This window comes from Fusarium verticillioides, chromosome 11 (genome assembly GCF_000149555.1).
Source record: "Fusarium verticillioides 7600 chromosome 11, whole genome shotgun sequence".
NCBI lineage: Eukaryota > Fungi > Ascomycota > Sordariomycetes > Hypocreales > Nectriaceae > Fusarium > Fusarium verticillioides.
In genome coordinates, this window is record NC_031685.1 from 613,808 (window position 1) to 631,099 (window position 17,292).

General features: G+C 48.4%; 8 protein-coding genes and 1 non-coding gene across 12 annotated transcripts; 7 read left to right on the plus strand and 2 right to left on the minus strand.

Annotated features, from left to right (window-relative positions):
- Positions 1–365: 365 nt before the first annotated feature.
- On the plus strand, positions 366–2,211 carry FVEG_13046 (hypothetical protein; the record flags this gene model as incomplete). The annotated part of the gene is made up of 5 exons (XM_018902427.1): positions 366–569; positions 629–714; positions 766–795; positions 839–1,671; positions 1,715–2,211. The coding sequence occupies 5 exons, from the start codon at positions 366–368 to the stop codon at positions 2,209–2,211; spliced, it is 1,650 nt and encodes a 549-aa protein (XP_018761158.1).
- A 271-nt stretch (positions 2,212–2,482) lies between these two features.
- FVEG_13047 (hypothetical protein) lies at positions 2,483–4,971 on the plus strand. The gene is made up of 6 exons (XM_018902428.1): positions 2,483–2,745; positions 2,796–3,347; positions 3,403–4,114; positions 4,167–4,278; positions 4,327–4,543; positions 4,595–4,971. Exons 1-6 carry the CDS (start codon positions 2,602–2,604, stop codon positions 4,691–4,693), a joined length of 1,836 nt encoding a protein of 611 aa, XP_018761159.1. The 5' UTR covers positions 2,483–2,601; the 3' UTR covers positions 4,694–4,971.
- On the plus strand, positions 4,882–4,953 carry FVEG_17436. The gene has a single exon. It is a non-coding gene; the product is annotated as a tRNA-Asp (tRNA).
- Positions 4,972–5,071: 100 nt separating the features above from the next.
- Positions 5,072–7,174, plus strand: FVEG_17437 (hypothetical protein). 2 transcript variants are annotated; one of them, XM_018906681.1, is made up of 3 exons: positions 5,072–5,894; positions 5,957–6,898; positions 6,953–7,116. In XM_018906681.1, the coding sequence occupies exons 1-2, from the start codon at positions 5,247–5,249 to the stop codon at positions 6,425–6,427; spliced, it is 1,119 nt and encodes a 372-aa protein (XP_018761161.1). In that variant the 5' UTR covers positions 5,072–5,246; the 3' UTR covers positions 6,428–6,898; positions 6,953–7,116. The 2 variants fall into 2 exon arrangements, with proteins under 2 accessions (XP_018761161.1, XP_018761160.1); XM_018906680.1 differs by having other exon boundaries at positions 5,957–7,174.
- FVEG_13048 (hypothetical protein) lies at positions 5,304–8,051 on the minus strand. 2 transcript variants are annotated; one of them, XM_018902429.1, is made up of 5 exons: positions 7,885–8,051; positions 7,476–7,825; positions 7,051–7,430; positions 6,938–7,005; positions 5,304–6,890 (listed from the first exon to the last, which is right to left on the minus strand). In XM_018902429.1, exons 2-5 carry the CDS (start codon positions 7,755–7,757, stop codon positions 6,562–6,564), a joined length of 1,059 nt encoding a protein of 352 aa, XP_018761162.1. In that variant the 5' UTR covers positions 7,758–7,825; positions 7,885–8,051; the 3' UTR covers positions 5,304–6,561. The 2 variants fall into 2 exon arrangements, with proteins under 2 accessions (XP_018761162.1, XP_018761163.1); XM_018902430.1 differs by lacking the exon at positions 7,885–8,051 and having other exon boundaries at positions 7,476–7,865.
- Positions 8,052–8,332: 281 nt separating this feature from the next.
- FVEG_13049 (hypothetical protein) lies at positions 8,333–10,098 on the plus strand. The gene is made up of 4 exons (XM_018902431.1): positions 8,333–8,381; positions 8,434–8,772; positions 8,829–9,406; positions 9,463–10,098. The coding sequence occupies exons 2-4, from the start codon at positions 8,718–8,720 to the stop codon at positions 9,757–9,759; spliced, it is 930 nt and encodes a 309-aa protein (XP_018761164.1). The 5' UTR covers positions 8,333–8,381; positions 8,434–8,717; the 3' UTR covers positions 9,760–10,098.
- A 2-nt stretch (positions 10,099–10,100) lies between these two features.
- FVEG_13050 (hypothetical protein) lies at positions 10,101–11,761 on the plus strand. The gene has a single exon (XM_018902432.1). The coding sequence runs from the start codon at positions 10,126–10,128 to the stop codon at positions 11,608–11,610; it is 1,485 nt and encodes a 494-aa protein (XP_018761165.1). The 5' UTR covers positions 10,101–10,125; the 3' UTR covers positions 11,611–11,761.
- A 144-nt stretch (positions 11,762–11,905) lies between these two features.
- On the plus strand, positions 11,906–14,923 carry FVEG_17438 (hypothetical protein). Of its 2 annotated transcripts, XM_018906682.1 has the most exons (8): positions 11,906–12,057; positions 12,223–12,246; positions 12,322–12,452; positions 12,572–13,026; positions 13,078–13,352; positions 13,400–13,734; positions 13,791–14,144; positions 14,206–14,923. In XM_018906682.1, exons 1-8 carry the CDS (start codon positions 11,998–12,000, stop codon positions 14,645–14,647), a joined length of 2,076 nt encoding a protein of 691 aa, XP_018761166.1. In that variant the 5' UTR covers positions 11,906–11,997; the 3' UTR covers positions 14,648–14,923. The 2 variants fall into 2 exon arrangements, with proteins under 2 accessions (XP_018761166.1, XP_018761167.1); XM_018906683.1 differs by lacking the exons at positions 11,906–12,057; positions 12,223–12,246; positions 12,322–12,452 and having other exon boundaries at positions 12,537–13,026.
- Positions 14,757–17,192, minus strand: FVEG_13053 (hypothetical protein). The gene is made up of 4 exons (XM_018902433.1): positions 16,787–17,192; positions 16,696–16,734; positions 16,049–16,640; positions 14,757–16,001 (listed from the first exon to the last, which is right to left on the minus strand). Exons 1-4 carry the CDS (start codon positions 17,152–17,154, stop codon positions 14,865–14,867), a joined length of 2,136 nt encoding a protein of 711 aa, XP_018761168.1. The 5' UTR covers positions 17,155–17,192; the 3' UTR covers positions 14,757–14,864.
- Between the last annotated feature and the right edge of the window lie 100 nt (positions 17,193–17,292).

A 17,292-nucleotide genomic window follows, 5' to 3' on the forward strand; every position in this document is an offset into this window, starting at 1 on the left:
GGTTGACTTCAAAACCTATATGGCTTGTGAATAGCCGCCTCATGGGACACGTTCTGCTTACGCACCACCTGCACTATCCATAGGCCAGATGAAGCAGTTCGTCAGCGGCTAGATCCAAGATCAATGGTCTTCGCAATTCCATCAATCAAGACACTCCGTCAAATGCCCCAAACCACGTCATGAAGGCATTTAGCCGCTGAAGATGGTGTAAGCTTAAACGCGTCTGTCAGCAATAAGTGCATCTCGACATTGCAGATCCCTCAGTTCAAGAGGATATAAAAACTTGATCGCCGCGTCTTCCAGCTGCGTTTTGAGTCTCGTGGGTCCTGACAATTGAGCCCTTTATCGTCTTGCAGTACACGGCCATGGCTTCTGAAGTACTGACCGAACTATCATCTGCGAACCCTGCGGCCATGGAAGTGAACAACACGACACAACAATCCAGGCCGACCTCTTCTATGGAGATTGAGGAACCTCGCGATGATGAGGACAACACAGTGTATCCCACTGGACCGAAGCTATGGTCGACCATGGCTTCAATGGCAATCGCATGCTTCCTCAGCGGACTTGTAACCTGCCCCATGTCCTTCCTTACTGATAACGGCCCATTGACGACTGACTTTCACAGGACCTCACCATTGTCGCTGTCGCTGTCCCAAGCATCACAGACGAATTCCAGACCATTTCAGATATCGGATGGTACTCAGCTGCATAGTAAGCCCTACACGCTACCCTCTCCAACATCTCAACTCTAACACTACCCAGTGGCATGACCCTCAGCGCCTTCGTCTTCTTGTAAGCCTCCAATCCCCCACCACCCCTCCACTAACATCCCCAGCTTCGGCCAAATCTACACACTCTTCTCCATCAAAGCCGTCTTCCTAATCGGCATCGCCACATTCGAAGTCGGCTCTCTTATCTGCACTCTCGCACCATCCTCCGCAGTCTTTATTCTCGGCCGTGCAGTCAGCGGTTTAGGTCGCGGCGCCATCAACGGCGGCTTGTTCAAACTCTTGCGTCAATGCTTTCCGCTGTCTAAGCAAGCTATCACTAATAGTTTCTTTGGCTCAATTCAGAGTGTCGGACTTATCACTGCGCCTACTATTGGCGGTGCGTTGATAGATGCGTTTTCGTGGAGGGCTTGTTTTGGTGTTAATTTGCCGCTGGGCGTTATTTGTCTTGTCTTGACGGCTTATGGGGTTCATGAACAGCCTCCGCGTAGTGATACGGCTGTTCTTACGTTGAGGGAGAAGGTTAAAAAGGTTGACTTCTTTGGTACGCTGTTGGCTGTACCGGCTATTACGTTTCTTCTCATGGCACTGCAATGGGGAGGCACAAAGTTTGGCTGGGGAACGTGGCAGATTATTGTACCTCTTGTTGTTTGCGCGCTTCTGTTCCTGGCCTTTGGATACTTGCAGTATCGTCAAGGTGATAACGCCCTCTTGCCGCCGAGAATCTTGAAGCAGAGGAGTATCATTGCAGGAATGTGGTACGGGGCGTGCTGCGAGGGAGTTTTGGCTGTGACGGAGTACTACATGTCTATATACTTCCAAGGTGTACGTGGGTATTCGCCTACAAAGGCAGGTCTACTGGCTCTTCCAATGGTCGGAGGCCTGGCTATCGCGTTCATCATCTCTGGTGTTGGAACTACATGGATCGGATACTATTACCGTAAGTCTCCTCCGAGACCTTTGAACAATACTGACAGCCCCAGCATTCATGTTGGCCACAAGCGTCCTCACACCTATTGCGTCCGGTCTTCTCACCACTCTCGATCTCGAAGAACAAATCGCCAAAGCCGTTGGACTCCTTACCTTCCTCGGTTTAGCAGTCGGCCTCGGTCTTCAAGGTCCACAAGTAGCATTGCAGGCTGTTCTCCCAATCGAAGACGTATCCCTTGGAGGTGCAGTCATCACTTTCGGAGCGGGCATGGGCTCGGCATTGTGGATCTGTGCCTCCGCAACATTATTCCAAGACCGTTTGTCGAAGGAGATCCAAGATGCTGCGCCGGGTACAAACACTACACATATTCAAGAAGCGGGTTTGTCCAAGTTGAGAGAGTCAATTGGTCCTGAGAGGCTGAAGAGCGTGTTGTCTGGCTACGAGAACGCGGTTGTCCAGACGCTCTATATCCCACTGGCATTGGCACTTCTCAGTATTATTGGTGCCGTAGCCATGGAGAGAAAGTCAATCAAGAAAAAGCGGTCTTGAGCAAGGGATGAAAGGAAAGGGTTCTCCATCAGGGATCTACGTACTGTATCAAGCACGGTTATTCCCGTGGTTCCACTTTGACACAATCCTCATTTTTGGTTAGTGTCATGCTTTATCTTGCATTAGCACGTCATAACTCCATAATCCAGCCAGAATGACGAAGCGGCTGAGACTTTCTCGCCCAATTACCAGTTACGGAAATAATCCCGGGAACCCTTATCCTGTCGTGTTTGTGACATCATAACCGTTAAAATCATTCGTTGGACCCCTAATTTGTTTGGACCCTGAAAATCTCCTCTTGATGTGTTTTTCCTGTTTGCAAAGTTTAACAACACCATGCTCAATTAGAAGAGACAAACGATCTAGTAACGCCTGAATACGAACTCATCCATGGCATTGCCATACAGGCCTATCAGGGCCGCTCCTGTGAAGAAGGGGACAACTCCCCTAGGACCTCTTACCGAGCGAGCTGTGTTGAAGCGCTCGGCGATCGTCAAGTCAGCATGCTTAGAATGCCGAAAAAGAAAGGCAAAGGTGGATTTGCTCAGGACCTGCTAGAAATTCAGTTGACTGATCCGCTGCAGTGCGATGGACAAAAACCAGTTTGTATCAGCTGTTCGAAAAACGACCGAGAATGCGTATACGACTCCGACATCAGGGAATTGCGGGTCAGGGGTCTACAGCAGGCGAACCAAAAGCTCCAAGACGAACTGGCAGCCGCAAAGCTTTTGATGAGGCAGATGGCCAATGGCTCTGCTCAATTGAGAGGTGCCGTGTCGGAGTTGCTGGAGGAAGAGAAACAACCGTCCGAGATATCCGAGCTGCTGAAAAGCCACGGTACCACCAATCTGAGGACAGACGAGGCGGATGATAGTCGCCTTCCTAGCAGATTGAACGATCCAATACTAGACGAGGTTGATAATGGCACTTCGCATTCCTTTCCAGTGGATGACTTCGAGTCCTTCAGTGCAGACAGCTCGAGTATGAAGCAAGAAGAGTCTTCGCCGGATAGTGACTTGTGCATTGCCGTGGGGTCGGCATCGGGGAATACTTACGGAGCAAACCTCTCCACAGTCTCTACACCTAGTTACACATCTACCGAAATGTTAATCGATCATACCCAACCAAATACTCCAGTAAGAATCAAGATATTGAGGTCGCCCTATGTTCGATACTGACAAACTTTCACAGTCGCTTTTAGATAACACTCAGGGCATACCGCTTTACCCATCACAGCTCTCATACTCCCAATCAGCGGTCATCTCGACAAATAATTCTCTGCCTGACGAGTTACCTTTCCTGGTCTATCCACAAGATAACGAAAGAATAATCGCGCACCAGACAGAGGCCACGAGTTTATTTTTTCAGCCGCTTTTTAATCATGATGATTATTACCTTTCGACCTCTATAACAACACCTATGCCGCAGAAGACACAAGATATAGACTCAGCGACCTTTAGTGTTGCCAATGGATACGCAGAGAGCGCAGACGCCGATTTCACAACTGTAAATAGTCCGGTCCTCGAAGGAGACGTTGAGCTTCGAGACAAAGAACACACAATTCATCCCAACTGCCAAAATAATTTTGGAAACCTCGCGCTTTCGAACAGTATCAGAGCTAACGGGTATCCAAGACATATACAGGACGCGCAAATACGCAACATCTTTGTGCCCAGCTGGGCTGCGACAACACTCAACACTGAACTGGATCCGGGAGAGATGAGCAATGCATTCGGCGACATATATCAAAAGGCCACGAGCCTTCTCAAGCAAGGCGAGCCCGTTAAAAGGGTGATTGGAGACTATCCAAACATTGCGGCACTGTATGATCAGGATCAATTTGACAGGTCGTGTTTGTTGTCACAATGGGCTGCTCGTATGGTTCATAGTGTGAGATTACAGGGTAATCAACAAGCTCTACAAATTATCGTAGTGGAAACTGATGATTTACCTAGGATATGACTTTACCAGCTTTGCATCAATGAATGTCTTTTGGTACATGATGCGGTGGATGATCAACCCATCACCAGAAACATACGCTGCGATGCCAGAATGGATAAGACCGACGTGAGACTCTCCAATCCCTCGAAGGACGATACTTACTGACACTGGTAGTGCAAATCAGCTATTCATGCCCCATATCAGCATGGCCGACTTTGTCCTATGGCCTGCATTCCGCGATCTCGTGGTGCAGTTCCCGCAGCTTCAAGAGCGCATGGCTTGGCTGGCTGACATGTCGATGTACATCCGATGCGAGTGGCCGTATGCGCTGGAAGATGCGCTGAAACCAGATCCCATTAATGGAACTGTTGATCTTGTGGATTTGGCTAAGGTGTGTTTGTTCTCTGCTGCTGGGCTGAAACGAAAATGCTGACTGTTACAGGAGCATATTTGGAACCTGGGATGTTGGTCTGTTGGGCCTTCATTTAGAAAATTCGTCATAAACGCAGATGCATATCTTCAGATTAGAAATAGGCAATAAATGCACTGTTGGGTCGAGCAATGATTAGCCTTGTGGAATGGTGAGGTTGCTGTGCGTTTCGATTGATATTCGATTGGTACCCTGCACAGCTGAATGCAGTGAGGATCAAGGTCGGTGGCCTGTATATACCATATCTCTGTCCAATTTCCCATCGAATCCTCTCACTACAGCAGGTTAAGCCTGTTTCGTCTTCCGTAGTATAGTGGTCAGTATGCAAGCTTGTCACGCTTGAGACCCGGGTTCAATTCCCGGCGGGAGAGTCGCCACCTGTAATATGCAGGAAATTCGTTTTTTTTGGACATTCTGATTATGTGCATGTCACTTGATTACGTGCCAGTTATTTCTTTCTTTTGCATTAATGATTTCTCTATGTGGCACCAAGTCGCATGCTGCCTTCTGTAACTGACGTTGGCTGTCTCTGTGCTGCCCGCTAACTGCTCAGCACCGTTGTGTGCATTCGTCACTATGACGAATATCCCATCGCTGGAAGCTTAGTATTTGGCCAACCCCACGTTGCGTGCGACAAGACAGCTTCATCACAGCATTCTACAGAATGGGCATTGCTGAGCCCTCTCGGGCTGACGTCGCACATCTGGAACTCTCCAAACTAATGCCTGGAGTGAGTTTCAGCACAAATCAGCCACCTGATGCAATCCGACAGCTCATCCGCCAGTGGCTCATTGATGACGAGGCCGAAAAGATCTTATCAAGGTTTCAAAATGCCTGCATCCCCAACCGCCAGGTGCTTTGGAGTGGCATGCTTCGTGAACAGGCCCAGCAATGGGCCGATGCTCATGGGCTGCAAACATTGACGACTGCACTCGGTCCACTGTTGTATCATGGTGATCCAAGTCCTCAGACACAAGCCCGTCCAAGGTTCATCCACGGCGCTTCCATCATTTTCGCATGGTTTATCTCTCAAGGTGATCTAGTGACTGTACTTTCTCATCCTCCGCCCCTGTTCTTTCACCCTTCGGGGCAAACCTTCTACCAACTATACGAAGAGCCTATCATCAAGGGTAAGATGGGTAACAGGCCCGTGGGAAGAATTCACACGGCTCACCCGGCCGTCGAGATAGCTACCGACTTTATCTATCAGCTATGGCCATGCGATATCTCGTGGTTTTGGATAAAGATATTTGGAATTCCGGATATCGAGTTCCGATGGCGCCAAACTAAGACAGTTAAATCTAGTACACAGGTAATATTAATGGGCTGTGAGGCAGACGCGACTCTAGCACTGTCGTACTAATCATTCAACAGCCGCCAGGAGAGGCCGTCAGCTCAACATTATCACTGACTTCAAAAAGACCAGAAACTCTAGGACCTGCCATCAAGTCAGTGGCCGACACAAAGAGCAAGATAACGAAAGTCGGACAACAGAAGACTAAGCAAACCAAGAAGAAGAAACTGCCCAGTACGATAGTTGACCAAGTGAAGAGCCCGACTACTAAGAAATCATTGAAATCTGGCACTTCTAGCAATAAACAGCAGTTGGTCAAAACAGCGGTACTAAGTAAGAAGCAAAACGTGGAGAGCAGCATGAAAAACAGCATAAAGAATAAGAAGAAGAAAAAACAGAAACGGAAAGTGGCGGTAGTGGAAAAGGGTCAAGCTCAACTTAAGGCAAAGCAGGGCCAGAAGAAACCCGCGACGACGACGAAAGCCAAGGGTAGTAAAATGGGAGCACAGGCTGAGCCGACGATCAAGTCTGTGATGAAGAATGTCAAGTGAAGAGATTGTGATACGGGCTACACGCCTATGACTTGAGTCTTGAAGAACAGTTGAGCCTGTCCATGATGGCATGATGTACGTATATGCAAGTGTATGTTATTCTATATGTTTTTGTATCGTCGAGATTTCGGTAACTAATGTCGAGACGGAGGCTTCTCTATGACTGATACCTGCTCGAACTCTTTTGTGACCCTGATTATCTGCCTCGTGCTCTCGTCATCTCTATCGCTCTCTCGATCTTCACCTGCAGCAACAGTTGCTCTGACATCCCCGTCATAAATCGGATGATGCTTCCCACGAACCTGGCCAATTGTGACGAGGTTGATATCGTCGGTCCCTCTGGCGTATGAGCTGTCGTCTTTCCGCAACGCTTTGAAGAGCTTTCGGAGCATGGGCATTGATCCGGCGATGATGCCGAGACTGCACTCCACAATCGTCCAAAGGATGATGTTGCCAATGCCGTCTGAATAGGTCAGTCAAAAGCGCAATAGTTGTGTAGATGAAACTTACGGAGTTGGTTCGAAGGTTGAGAGTATGCAGGGGAGTATGGAAGGCGAATAATAGTTGCCACTGATGCCCTATGATGTGTCAGTGAGAATCGCCATGATCGGGTCAAGACCTACAATGCGCCAATGCCCATAACCACGTTCGCCATGATCTTCAAAGTCCTGTGCATCTGAACATTCCACAGAATGATCACTGGCAGTATAGCGACAGACCAGTCCACCACGATATTGATCCCCGACACGACGTATGTCAGTACTGAGAGTATCCCTTGATCCATACATGTTCCCGTGCTTGGATCCCATGATGCGCTCAGAGGTCTGCACCTCACTAGACCAATAATTCCTGCTACCAATGTAATGAGGACTGTCAGAGCTATCAAGCCCCAGAGAAACACTTTAATTCTCTTGTTATCCGTAACACGCAGGAGCTGAGCGCAGATGGATATCTTGATGAACAAAGAGTTGCTGATATAGAAGATCTGCCAAAATGTGACGGCCTAAGACAGAGTTAGAGGTGACACTCCAAATATTGACAAACGTACCTTGAAACCCTCCATTATCATCGCGGTGTTGAGCTTAGAGTCACGCGTCCCAATGCCGGTAAAACTGCCCCAGATGACGACTCCATTGTGAACCAAGTTGAGAGTCGCGCCGATGCACATGAGCCAATCCTCGAGTCCAAAGCAGTGATGCGTCACCCTCACCCAGATTCTCAACCCTACAACACCGATAATCATCGGCGTGAATATGATGGTGGTAGCGAGAAGAGCTGCAGCAAGCCCTGTTGGCTTGACTGCGTGCCATGCTTCTGAAGCCTCTGCCATATCAGGCAGGTATGATAACGCGAAAAACAGTCCGAAAAAGAGAGTCGTTGAATGTTGAGTAAGTTGGACTACAAGAGTACTTAGCCAGTTGACTCGAGTAATTACCCTTGTCCGTTGGATCACCAACCCTGTAGATGCGTCGAGTTTTGGCCAAAATGCTGACAATTCTACACCGGAAGACAAGCATCAGCTTCCGAGGCCAGGAATTAAGGTTCACTAGCTTGTAGAACCAACAGAAGGGGGAAGAGAGAAGAGACACCAAAACAGCCATAGCTCGAATCTAGTCGTTAGCCATAATTCCTTTCTGCCGCGCCTTGAAGGACTAAACACTCTCTGACAAACTACTAAGTGATCCTAACTTATAGCGTAATCGAGCTCAAAGTCAATCTTACCATCTCCAGACTGAACTCGGACAGATCCAGAACCCTTGCAGGCCACGAATCCTTGGCCCGTGCATCGGAGTTAGCAGTTTCCCGGGACCAACACGAGGGACCCGAAGTGGGCTAATCTAATCTGGGCGGATTTGTGCACGAATGATTGAGTGTTTCGTAACAGGGAATCTATGCGAGCGTCAGGGGAGTGCATGAGACTGCTTGTGGCCTGATGATATGATCTGGCTGACAGGTAAGATACAGCCATTTTGTCGGCCTTCTGTGGCGCTGAGAAGTTTGTTCAGAAGAAATCTTGGGAGTGTGATTTGCAATCGACCTTAGAATGTCGATGGAATTGCGCAGGAGTCTGCGTGGAAGATCGATCCCAAGCAAGCGCCATACCGAATGTGATTGAGTTTCAATCATGCAGCTTTAGAATACCAGGGTCCAATGGTCCACGAGCTGAACTCAAGGGTGATGAGGGGTTTAACAAGGATAGAAATAAAGCACGTCCCTCGAGAACAAGGACCGTTCTTTGCTTTTGCCCCTCGCCTGTTACCTGTTTTCGTCTGTCATTGAGTTGATCAATATGTCCGCCTACAACGTCAAGGGCAAGAATGCCATTGTAACTGGCGCAGGTTCTGGTATGTCATGTCTTCTCATTTGCTACTGTCGTGGTGGATGATTAACCGAGCAATAGGTATTTGCCTGGCCTTCGCCCAGCAGCTGCTTGAAAATGGGTGCTCCGTTGTGATAGCTGATCTCAAACTCCGCCCAGAAGCAGAGGATCTCGTCAACAAATGGGCCACCACTGAGAGCGGCAAGCCCACTGTTCACTTTCATCAAACTGATGTTAGTGACTGGGCTCAACTTTCATCTTTATGGGACGTAGCGCTTGGGAAGCTTGGCCAGATCGACATCGTCTGCAACGGCGCTGGCATTTATGAACCCCCATCAAGCACCTTCTGGAACCCTCCCGGAGTCTCTTCTTTATCCGAGGATAAGGCCGACGGTAATCCGGGTGTGTACAAGACCTTTGCTGTGAATGCACTTGGTCCTATCAGGTTGGCACAGATTGCTATGGACTACTGGCTACAGAACCGTAACGTGCAAGGCAACCTCCTCTGGGTCGCCAGTTGTGGAGGATACATGCACTCGCTACAGACGCCGCTTTACTTCGCTAGCAAAGCGGCCATAGTTAGTTTCGTCAAATCGCTGTCGAGTGTCCGCAAGCGATTCGGCATTCGAAATGCAGCCGTCTGTCCAGGTGCAGTGCACGTGAGTCTTTTCACCAACAAGTTTTCCTGTAAGACCCTCGCTTACTATCCATTCAGACGCCCATATTTCACCCGGAATACTGCCGTGACAGAATGCCACCATCTACTCTGGGACTCACCGCAGAACAATGCGCAAGTGTCATGTTCCAGGTGCTCACCGAAGAGAAATACGGTGATGGAAATATCGTTGAGACGGCGCTTATCGGGAACAGAGAGAGCAATTCGGTCAATGTGCGAGAGGTTCCCATGGAAGCTCTATATCCTACTGTCGTGGCTGAGGGTTCTCATGATGGTCTTTATGAAGGAGAAGAGAAGTTGGCGAAACAACTTGCGGAAAAGGGAATGAGAGAATGAGATGAGATAGCCTTGAGATAAATAAGACAACGACCTTTTCTCTGGATATTTGATGCTGACTGTGTCATGGCCAGTAAGTAGTATGCTTACTGTTGACAGCTAATCACGCTTACGCTTGGCTTTGCTTTATTGCGGATCTGAGGCGGGTTCTGTGCGGATTCGAGGGTCATAATACTAGAGTTTGTCAGCATGGGTATCATTTAGACGATTATCTCGTTACATTCGAGATCCTTTGATGAGAATATGACGTTATTGGGTTGCTGATTTGTCATACCAGAATGGGAACAATAAGATAAAGATGTTGCCTATGCTCGTAGTTGAACCATTACTCTTGCCTGCATCAGATCTAAAGAACAAGCAGTCAAAATGGAGTCTTTAATCTTCTCGCTACTCCTTTCAGCCTCTTTCTTAGGAAATGCTCAAGCCCAAGGCCTTCCTCCAGCTTTACCGTTTTCGACAGGCTTTAATTCTTCGTTTTCCCTTTCCGCTGCCCAGATCAAGGCAGCCAACCTCTCCGAAACTGTAGCAGACAGTGTCAATACCGTTATCAATTTCCATCAATCCAGCCTGGCAAACGGTGGCCCAAAACAAGATGACTTCTACACTCTCCCCGAGAAACCAACCGATCTTCGCTCTGGTCAAGTCCTCAAGGTGCAGGAAGTAACAGACCCAGCACCGTTCTCAATTGCACCTGGATCCTCACTGAGCAGAATCCTCTATACAACTCGCAACTTCAACGGAACGATTATCCCAGCCAGTGCTTATATCCTCTGGCCGTTTCTGCCCCGCCAATTCAACAGCAAGACCGACGGCAAAGCCCCCGCGGTTCTTTGGGCCCATGGAACGTCGGGCTACTTTATTGACTCTGCACCTTCGGCTCACCGTGGCCTCTACTACGAGAACGTGGTGCCCTTGTCACTCGCACAAGAAGGCTATGCTGTTGTTGCGCCGGACTTTGCGGGACTCGGAGTAGTCAAGTCATGGGATGGGAGTGAGATTCCGCATCAGTACTTTGCTACTCCTGCTGGTGCCCAAGACACTCTCTTTGCAATGGAGGCTGCGCTTGAGGCATTTAGCAACCGCCTTAGTGGGAAGTTCGCCATCATGGGTCATAGCCAGGGCGGTGGGATTGCCTGGGGTGCAGCCGAGTCGTTAGCCAAAAGAAAGGATACCAATGGTAGAAAGGCTTTCGCGGAGCTCTTGAAGGGTTACGTTGGTACCATCTCTATTGCACCCGTCACAAAGCCGTTGACTACTCCTCGACTCTTCAGCAGCTACAGTGCATCCATAGCTCTGTCGAGCATCTTTCATGACTTCAGGCCCAGCCAATGGTTGACCCCACTGGGTGTCGCAAGACAGAAGCTCATGAAGCAGATCGGAGGGAGTGTTGCAGCTGGACAGCAGTTGTTCTTTACTGAGTCGCAGAGTGTGTTTGAGAAACAGGACTGGTATAACTCGTCTTACCATGCTGCTGCCTTTGACAAGCTTGGCACAGTCGGAGATAAGCCGTTCGCCGGTCCTCTTTTGGTGATTCAGGGTACCGAGGATGTCTTCATCGCAGCCACGACTACCAACAAAACTGTCACGGATACCGCAAGCCTGTACCCTAACAGCTCTCTGAGTTATATGTACGTCGATAAGTTCGGTCATACTCCAATCATCTCAGGTGTCCGAAGCCTCTGGATGGCTTGGCTCGACGACAGATTCCAGGGCAAGAGGCAGCCAAGAGGACTTCAGAGAACATATTTCAGCGGATGGCTGGGCGATGATAAGCATTTTTTCGGAAGCAATGGCTATCTTCAGTGGAGTGGAGCGCCGGAGTACATCTACCAGAACCCTGGGGCAGTATAGCTCAAGATGTTATTCTGATCGATATCGAGACCTGCTTCGTAAATAACCAATGCTGATAGGTGTCCTTTTCCTCATTCGTCTGTAAGGCATATGCTAGAGACATTATGACGCGTAGTTAGTAGGAATAGGTACAAGTGCGGTGAAACCGAAGCTAGCTGGCTAGTAAACGGATGGTGCTTTTGCCATCATTGCATTCCTAGACTTCCGACTCCGTGTCCGCGGGTTGTTAGAATACTCCACTTTTACTGGCCCCATGCTTTTCGAGAAATTCCGATTTTTAACAATACCAACTATTGGAAACGGCATGCACAGTCTAGGTCTGTGACCAACATTATCAGAAAACTTAACCTTCTGTTACCAATCTCGGAAGCAAGCAGCTTGCTGCATATGGAACAACGCAGAGCTAGCCCCGTGCACGTGGGGCCCGACAATACTGCACGACCAGCGGTAAGTATGGTAGTACCCCGTGCTCTCTATCATATCACACCATCTGTCCAGTACTCTGCGTGTTGCTGGCCATGAATCAACTTGTTCACGAGACCAGAGCCTCCAAGGCGCTACAGCCATTTCTACCAGACTTGTAGGCTAATTGACAACTCGTACGGAGAACAGTGCGGTGAATGCCGTCAACGCAAGGTGAGCATCTATGGCTCCCCTATTTACAATTTGGCCAATACACGAGACCTAACGCGATGCTTCTACACTCTTCAGATTCGGTGCGATCGAAACTTACCTTGCTCCAACTGTCGTACGGCTGATCGAGTCTGTACACCGAGTCGCGTTGGGTCACCAACCTTGAGACGTAAAGAGCCTCGGCAACGAATTCTCATTTCGTCTCAGTAGTAAGTTTTCCCTCGAGATCCACTGTGCAGATCTCGTAATGAGCCACGGGCTCTTCTCCGTTATACTCTAACCTAGTACCGCATGGTTCTTCACTAACATTCGGTTTACTCATCCTCAGTGAACAAAAGATCGACCGAATTGAGACGCGGCTAGAGAGTATAGAAGCCCTTCTGCACGATTCCTCTCACCAGCGAATCTCGGTACCCGGCAGTAGTACCACGCAGTATCGTTCTGCCCTTTTATCGACCGCCGATACAGGCACGACTTCCACCCCCGACTTTGGGACTCCAGACGCTGGGTCGGTGTTTGGCAGCAACTCTGTTATTACTCAGCAAACCTCTTTTGCCAATGAACTCATCGAAGATGTCATGCAAAGTAATTCACTACGAGACATCGATCCCCGAATGTCAGAAGCCCTTGCCAATCTTAGACAAATAATGGAACTCCAACGCCAATCGCCTATTACCTACGGGCCTCGTTTTCCTCTCCAGCAATCATTGCCACCAGGAGGCCTTCGCCAGCTTGAAATGCCCCCAATAGATGTTGTCGTATCTTTACTCAGGAGTATAAAATGTATTTACAAATAGGTTCAGAAGCAAAACCCTGATGCTAACTTGGCTGCAGCGTCGACACCAGGTCTCTTCACATTTCTATGCTACTTCTTTGCAATCAAGGACTTTTCAAATCTCTGTCGCCAGGTTTATTTCCCTACCGAGGACTTTTCTGATGCAGTCTTTATCATCGTCAATATTGGACTATATTACTTGTTCCTTGAGTTACTACCTAAGGGACATAACTCGTATCTTCATACGGCTCGGATCAACTTAGAAACTGCGCTTGCAAACATAAATCTGTTTATGCCTACCACGATCGAGAACATCCAAGCTTTATTATTGGGCGTAGGTCATCCTAAAGTCATAAAACTTATGTCACTGATCACCTCCAGGCTTTCTATGCTTCTGATGTCTGTAGGCCTTCCGTTGCTTGGCAGCTCAACACTGCTGCTGCCCTGATGTGCCAGATGGCTGGTTTTCATCGAAGAAATTCCCATGTTATGGATAGTCCAGAAGAGGCCGACACAAGAGCAATCCTGTTCTGGCATACCTATATAACTGACAAAGCAATGTCAATTCGTCTTGGACGTGCGTCTGTGATTCAGGACTTGGAGATTGACATACCGCGTTCATTGAATTTTCACGGAAATTTAAGCCTGGAAATTCGGGCTCTTACCGCTACATGGCTTCGTGGTGCATCATTCCAGAGTCGTGTATATGAACAGTTGTAGGTGGTATCTAGAATATTTACCTCATTTGCAACCTATTTGCTAATACAAACAGACTCTCACCAGCAGCCTTAGCCCGCCCAGCGACTGAGATAGCCGAGCGAGCACGGTTATTGGCGCATGAATGCCATCAGATGGAGGTAGAGGCTAAAGAGAGCCGAGAATTAGCTATTGCCTCCCTCGAAAAGATGAAAACATCACCCTTGGTCGATATATATGTCAAGGGTGACGAAGTCCAGCTCTTATCGACCATGACGCTTATATATCAATCGATCCCCGCACCGGAAGGGTCAAGAAGCCGAATCTGCGACGAGTGTATTAATACGGCGCGAAGGGCGACACATGCGCACTTGGAGTGTATTGCATCATTGCAGAACGATGCCTTTGCCAGGACGAGCTATATCCATCGGTGAGTTTATACAGATTATGAGCCCTTTTGTACGCGTCAGAAGCAGCTAACGAATACGGAGCAATCTGGTTCTGACACCATTCGCTCCTTTCTTCATCCTCTTTTGCTACATCATCGAGACTCTGGCGACGGAAGACCTCGAGCTTTTGCAGGAGTTTAGCGCATCCATTCAGGGGTGCGACAATGCTTCAGAGGTCACGGCGAAGCTTGCAAAGCTTTGTCGTGTGATAAGCGACGTTGCGGCTTTGTATGTTGAGGCCAAGTCGCATCAGCAAGAAGAAGCCATGGAAGACATTGGTGGTGAGTTCGATACCTATCTAAGCCAACTCGGGTTTCTGCCTGTAGCAGATCAAACAGCAGACGCCAACGTGGGAGCGGACAACATGCCTGTACGCGCCGAAGAAGCCCAGGTGGCGGATTGGATGTCTGGCAGCCGGAATTGGTTTGGATTGTTGGATTACGATGTATCACAAATAGGCGAGTATGATCAGAAACCGATGTGACGGATTGAACAGAATCCATGAAGCATAGAAGGCCGGAGTCATGATGTACTACCTAAGGACTAGTTCAATTACGCACGATCACATCTGATGGACAATTCGGGATCCCATCCAAGAACTATCTTCGGTTTTGATTACTGTCGTTATATTTGACAAACAATGTTCTAATCTGCGAAACTGGTATGACTACACTACATAGTACCTGTCGCTAAGCTCAACCCTACGAAGCATCTTCCTGGCTGTCTCTTGTCAAATCAATATAGTCATTCTCGTCTTGACCTGCGCCCTGAGCTTTACTCTTCTCGCTATAATTTTCCAGAGTCATAAGAGGATGTAGAGAATATGGTACTATGCCAAGTTGCCGTCCAGGAGATCGTCCCCGCGTTTCAAGTGATAATGGACCAGTGACGACTGGTAATCTAGATGGTGTTGTTTCCTTGGAGATCTCTCGTGATACTTCCCCATCTGAAGAAGTTGGAAGCGTAGACAAAAGTTTGGAGAACAGTGTTGAGGGACTCGGCTTTGGCGTAACTTGGCCCCCAGGAGTAGATGGAGTTTCTCGTCCATCTCTGCCGGGGCTATAGAATGGGCGATCCGCGTTCGGTCCCAATGGCTGGACTTGCGCACCCTTTGAGATAACCCGCGCCGAGCTGTTGAAAGAAAACTCATACGTCGAAGGTAAGGCATCTGTAGCGTTTGATTGAGGAGCCGCAAGAGCCACAGAGGATGTCGTTTGGACTGAAGCTGAAGAATCTTGTGACGGCCTGTAGTCGGAGTCGTTCGGGTCATCGATGTCAAGGGGCAAGTATTGGCTGGTTTGACGCGACCCGAAAATGGACTCTTGATGATCAGAGCCACAGTCAGAGTGCGCTTGGGATTGGGAGTTCTCTCCTCTTCGGGAACTATACTGCTTCCCGGGTGCCAGTCCCTCCATGGACAACCCCTTTAATTTCTGAGATACGACTCTATCAACTTCACTGGCTATCGATTCCTTCTCTAATGAGCAGATTTGGTGCATCATTAGGCCTAGAAGTAAAGGGGTCACCTTCTTATTGGCTATGCCATCAAGCTCCATGGTAGCTTGGTCATCTAGCAGGCCTTGGACTAGCGGGACAATAGCTCGTCGCTGCTCAATTGTCTTCTCGCGGCGTTTCTTTGACAGAAAGAACGCCGAATTATGGCCTGAACTTTCGCTGACAGTTGATTCGTCGAAAACATATTGCCATTGTTCGATGTACGAAGCCATCAAAGGCTTAAAAGTTCGTGTGGCCCAGGTATGCGCGTTATCAAGGATCATTTGAAACATAGCAATATCAGCAAGCTTGGTCATCTCGCCGCTCCAAATAACGCGCATGATCTCAAACAAAGTCAGCTAAGAGAAGCCAAATAGATAGATAGACTTACATATCCCTCTTTGCGTCTCTTCACTATTTCCTCTGTCGTCTCTCGGTGGCAGCACGGAGCGTCGAAATCTGTGGCATAATACATAATCCACACTTTGACGTTAGGTCCGATAGTGGTGATGACGGGTATGGGGGGGATATGCGCATGTTTGGGTAGTTTCACAGCAAACTGAGCTGTGTGCCTGATCAAACTAATCGCGCATGCTGCAGCATTAGCGGCCTGGCAACACACGTCTCTCACGGGCCCGTTGTCCTGCGTCTCTTTTTTATATTCGACTACAAGCCAAGGGTAACATTTGAGGTTGGCTTCCAGTGGTGGCTTTTTAAAAACCTGGGAAGGTGCTGGTTCGAGGCCAAATCCATGTAATCTCTTAAGTGTTGACCACGTAAACGGTTCCATAGCAGATGTCTCTTGAGCCCTGTTCCAATGTCTAGCATTGGGGTCTACCACAGTAGGAATCCCGGCCGGATGACGGTTGTGATAAATGGGAAGGAAGAAAGCGTGGTCTGGTTTAGGGCTACTGAGGATCTTGAATGGCGCTATTCCGGCCTCGTCATCTTTTTTAAAGAGGTCCCAGCGCCTATTGGTCTCTCTTGACGATCAAGTTAGCTTTCTGGTGAGCAAAATAAAATCATAGGTCTGCATACCTCTTAACTGCGTCATGATAATATTTATTATATGACATGCTTGAGTTTGCCGTCAGCTCTGATTCCCAACTGAATTTTATAATAACTTTACCGTCTAGTATCATCTTTAGATAATGAAAGAGAATCGGCTAGTCTCTCAAAAAAGTGCTTTGCGTAGAAAGCTTGCCACTCGTCCTCTTTGTAGCCACCGTTAACGAGACTGTGTGCCTTGATCAAGGTTTTCTGCGCCTCGACTAGAGCAGGATCTGGATTCGGGCCATATAGTAAAGGCTTCAGCTTATCATCGGAAATAAACTTATTCTTATTGATCAAGTCTTCTCCATTGACTACACAAGAGAGGTCTGTGATTAATCTCCGTACGCGCTCTACGTGCGGAGGGAACACATTAACCGGGATCAGGGGTTTCTTCTCATCGTAGAAAATGTTCCTTCGGCCGAGTTCATATCGATCCCAAGTCATATTGCGGTAGAAACAGAGATGGTATACTGGTATGAGGGAATATGGATTGTGGAAACAGTTACGTGGGATAAAATCACGCAGCTATATATAGAGCAGCTAATCAGCCTACCCCAGGTACGTACAGCGAAAGATTCGGCG

Coding starts and splice junctions, on each gene's coding strand:
- FVEG_13050 (XM_018902432.1), top strand. CDS start 10,126: ATGGAGTCTTTAATCTTCTCGCTACTCCTTTCAGCCTCTTTCTTAGGA.
- FVEG_13049 (XM_018902431.1), top strand. CDS start 8,718: ATGTCCGCCTACAACGTCAAGGGCAAGAATGCCATTGTAACTGGCGCA. Junction 8,773..8,828: donor TGTAACTGGCGCAGGTTCTG/GTATGTCATGTC, acceptor ACCGAGCAATAG/GTATTTGCCTGGCCTTCGCC. Junction 9,407..9,462: donor TCTGTCCAGGTGCAGTGCAC/GTGAGTCTTTTC, acceptor CTATCCATTCAG/ACGCCCATATTTCACCCGGA.
- FVEG_13053 (XM_018902433.1), bottom strand. CDS start 17,154: ATGACTTGGGATCGATATGAACTCGGCCGAAGGAACATTTTCTACGAT. Junction 16,735..16,786: donor TCTAAAGATGATACTAGACG/GTAAAGTTATTA, acceptor GGCAAACTCAAG/CATGTCATATAATAAATATT. Junction 16,641..16,695: donor TATCATGACGCAGTTAAGAG/GTATGCAGACCT, acceptor TTGATCGTCAAG/AGAGACCAATAGGCGCTGGG.
- FVEG_13048 (XM_018902429.1), bottom strand. CDS start 7,757: ATGGCAGAGGCTTCAGAAGCATGGCACGCAGTCAAGCCAACAGGGCTT. Junction 7,006..7,050: donor GTTATGGGCATTGGCGCATT/GTAGGTCTTGAC, acceptor GACACATCATAG/GGCATCAGTGGCAACTATTA. Junction 6,891..6,937: donor TCAACCTTCGAACCAACTCC/GTAAGTTTCATC, acceptor TGACCTATTCAG/ACGGCATTGGCAACATCATC.
- FVEG_17437 (XM_018906680.1), top strand. CDS start 5,247: ATGGGCATTGCTGAGCCCTCTCGGGCTGACGTCGCACATCTGGAACTC. Junction 5,895..5,956: donor CAGTTAAATCTAGTACACAG/GTAATATTAATG, acceptor ATCATTCAACAG/CCGCCAGGAGAGGCCGTCAG.
- FVEG_17438 (XM_018906682.1), top strand. CDS start 11,998: ATGGAACAACGCAGAGCTAGCCCCGTGCACGTGGGGCCCGACAATACT. Junction 12,058..12,222: donor ACAATACTGCACGACCAGCG/GTAAGTATGGTA, acceptor TACGGAGAACAG/TGCGGTGAATGCCGTCAACG. Junction 14,145..14,205: donor AGGACGAGCTATATCCATCG/GTGAGTTTATAC, acceptor ACGAATACGGAG/CAATCTGGTTCTGACACCAT.
- FVEG_13047 (XM_018902428.1), top strand. CDS start 2,602: ATGGCATTGCCATACAGGCCTATCAGGGCCGCTCCTGTGAAGAAGGGG. Junction 3,348..3,402: donor ATACCCAACCAAATACTCCA/GTAAGAATCAAG, acceptor AAACTTTCACAG/TCGCTTTTAGATAACACTCA. Junction 4,115..4,166: donor TCATAGTGTGAGATTACAGG/GTAATCAACAAG, acceptor TGATTTACCTAG/GATATGACTTTACCAGCTTT.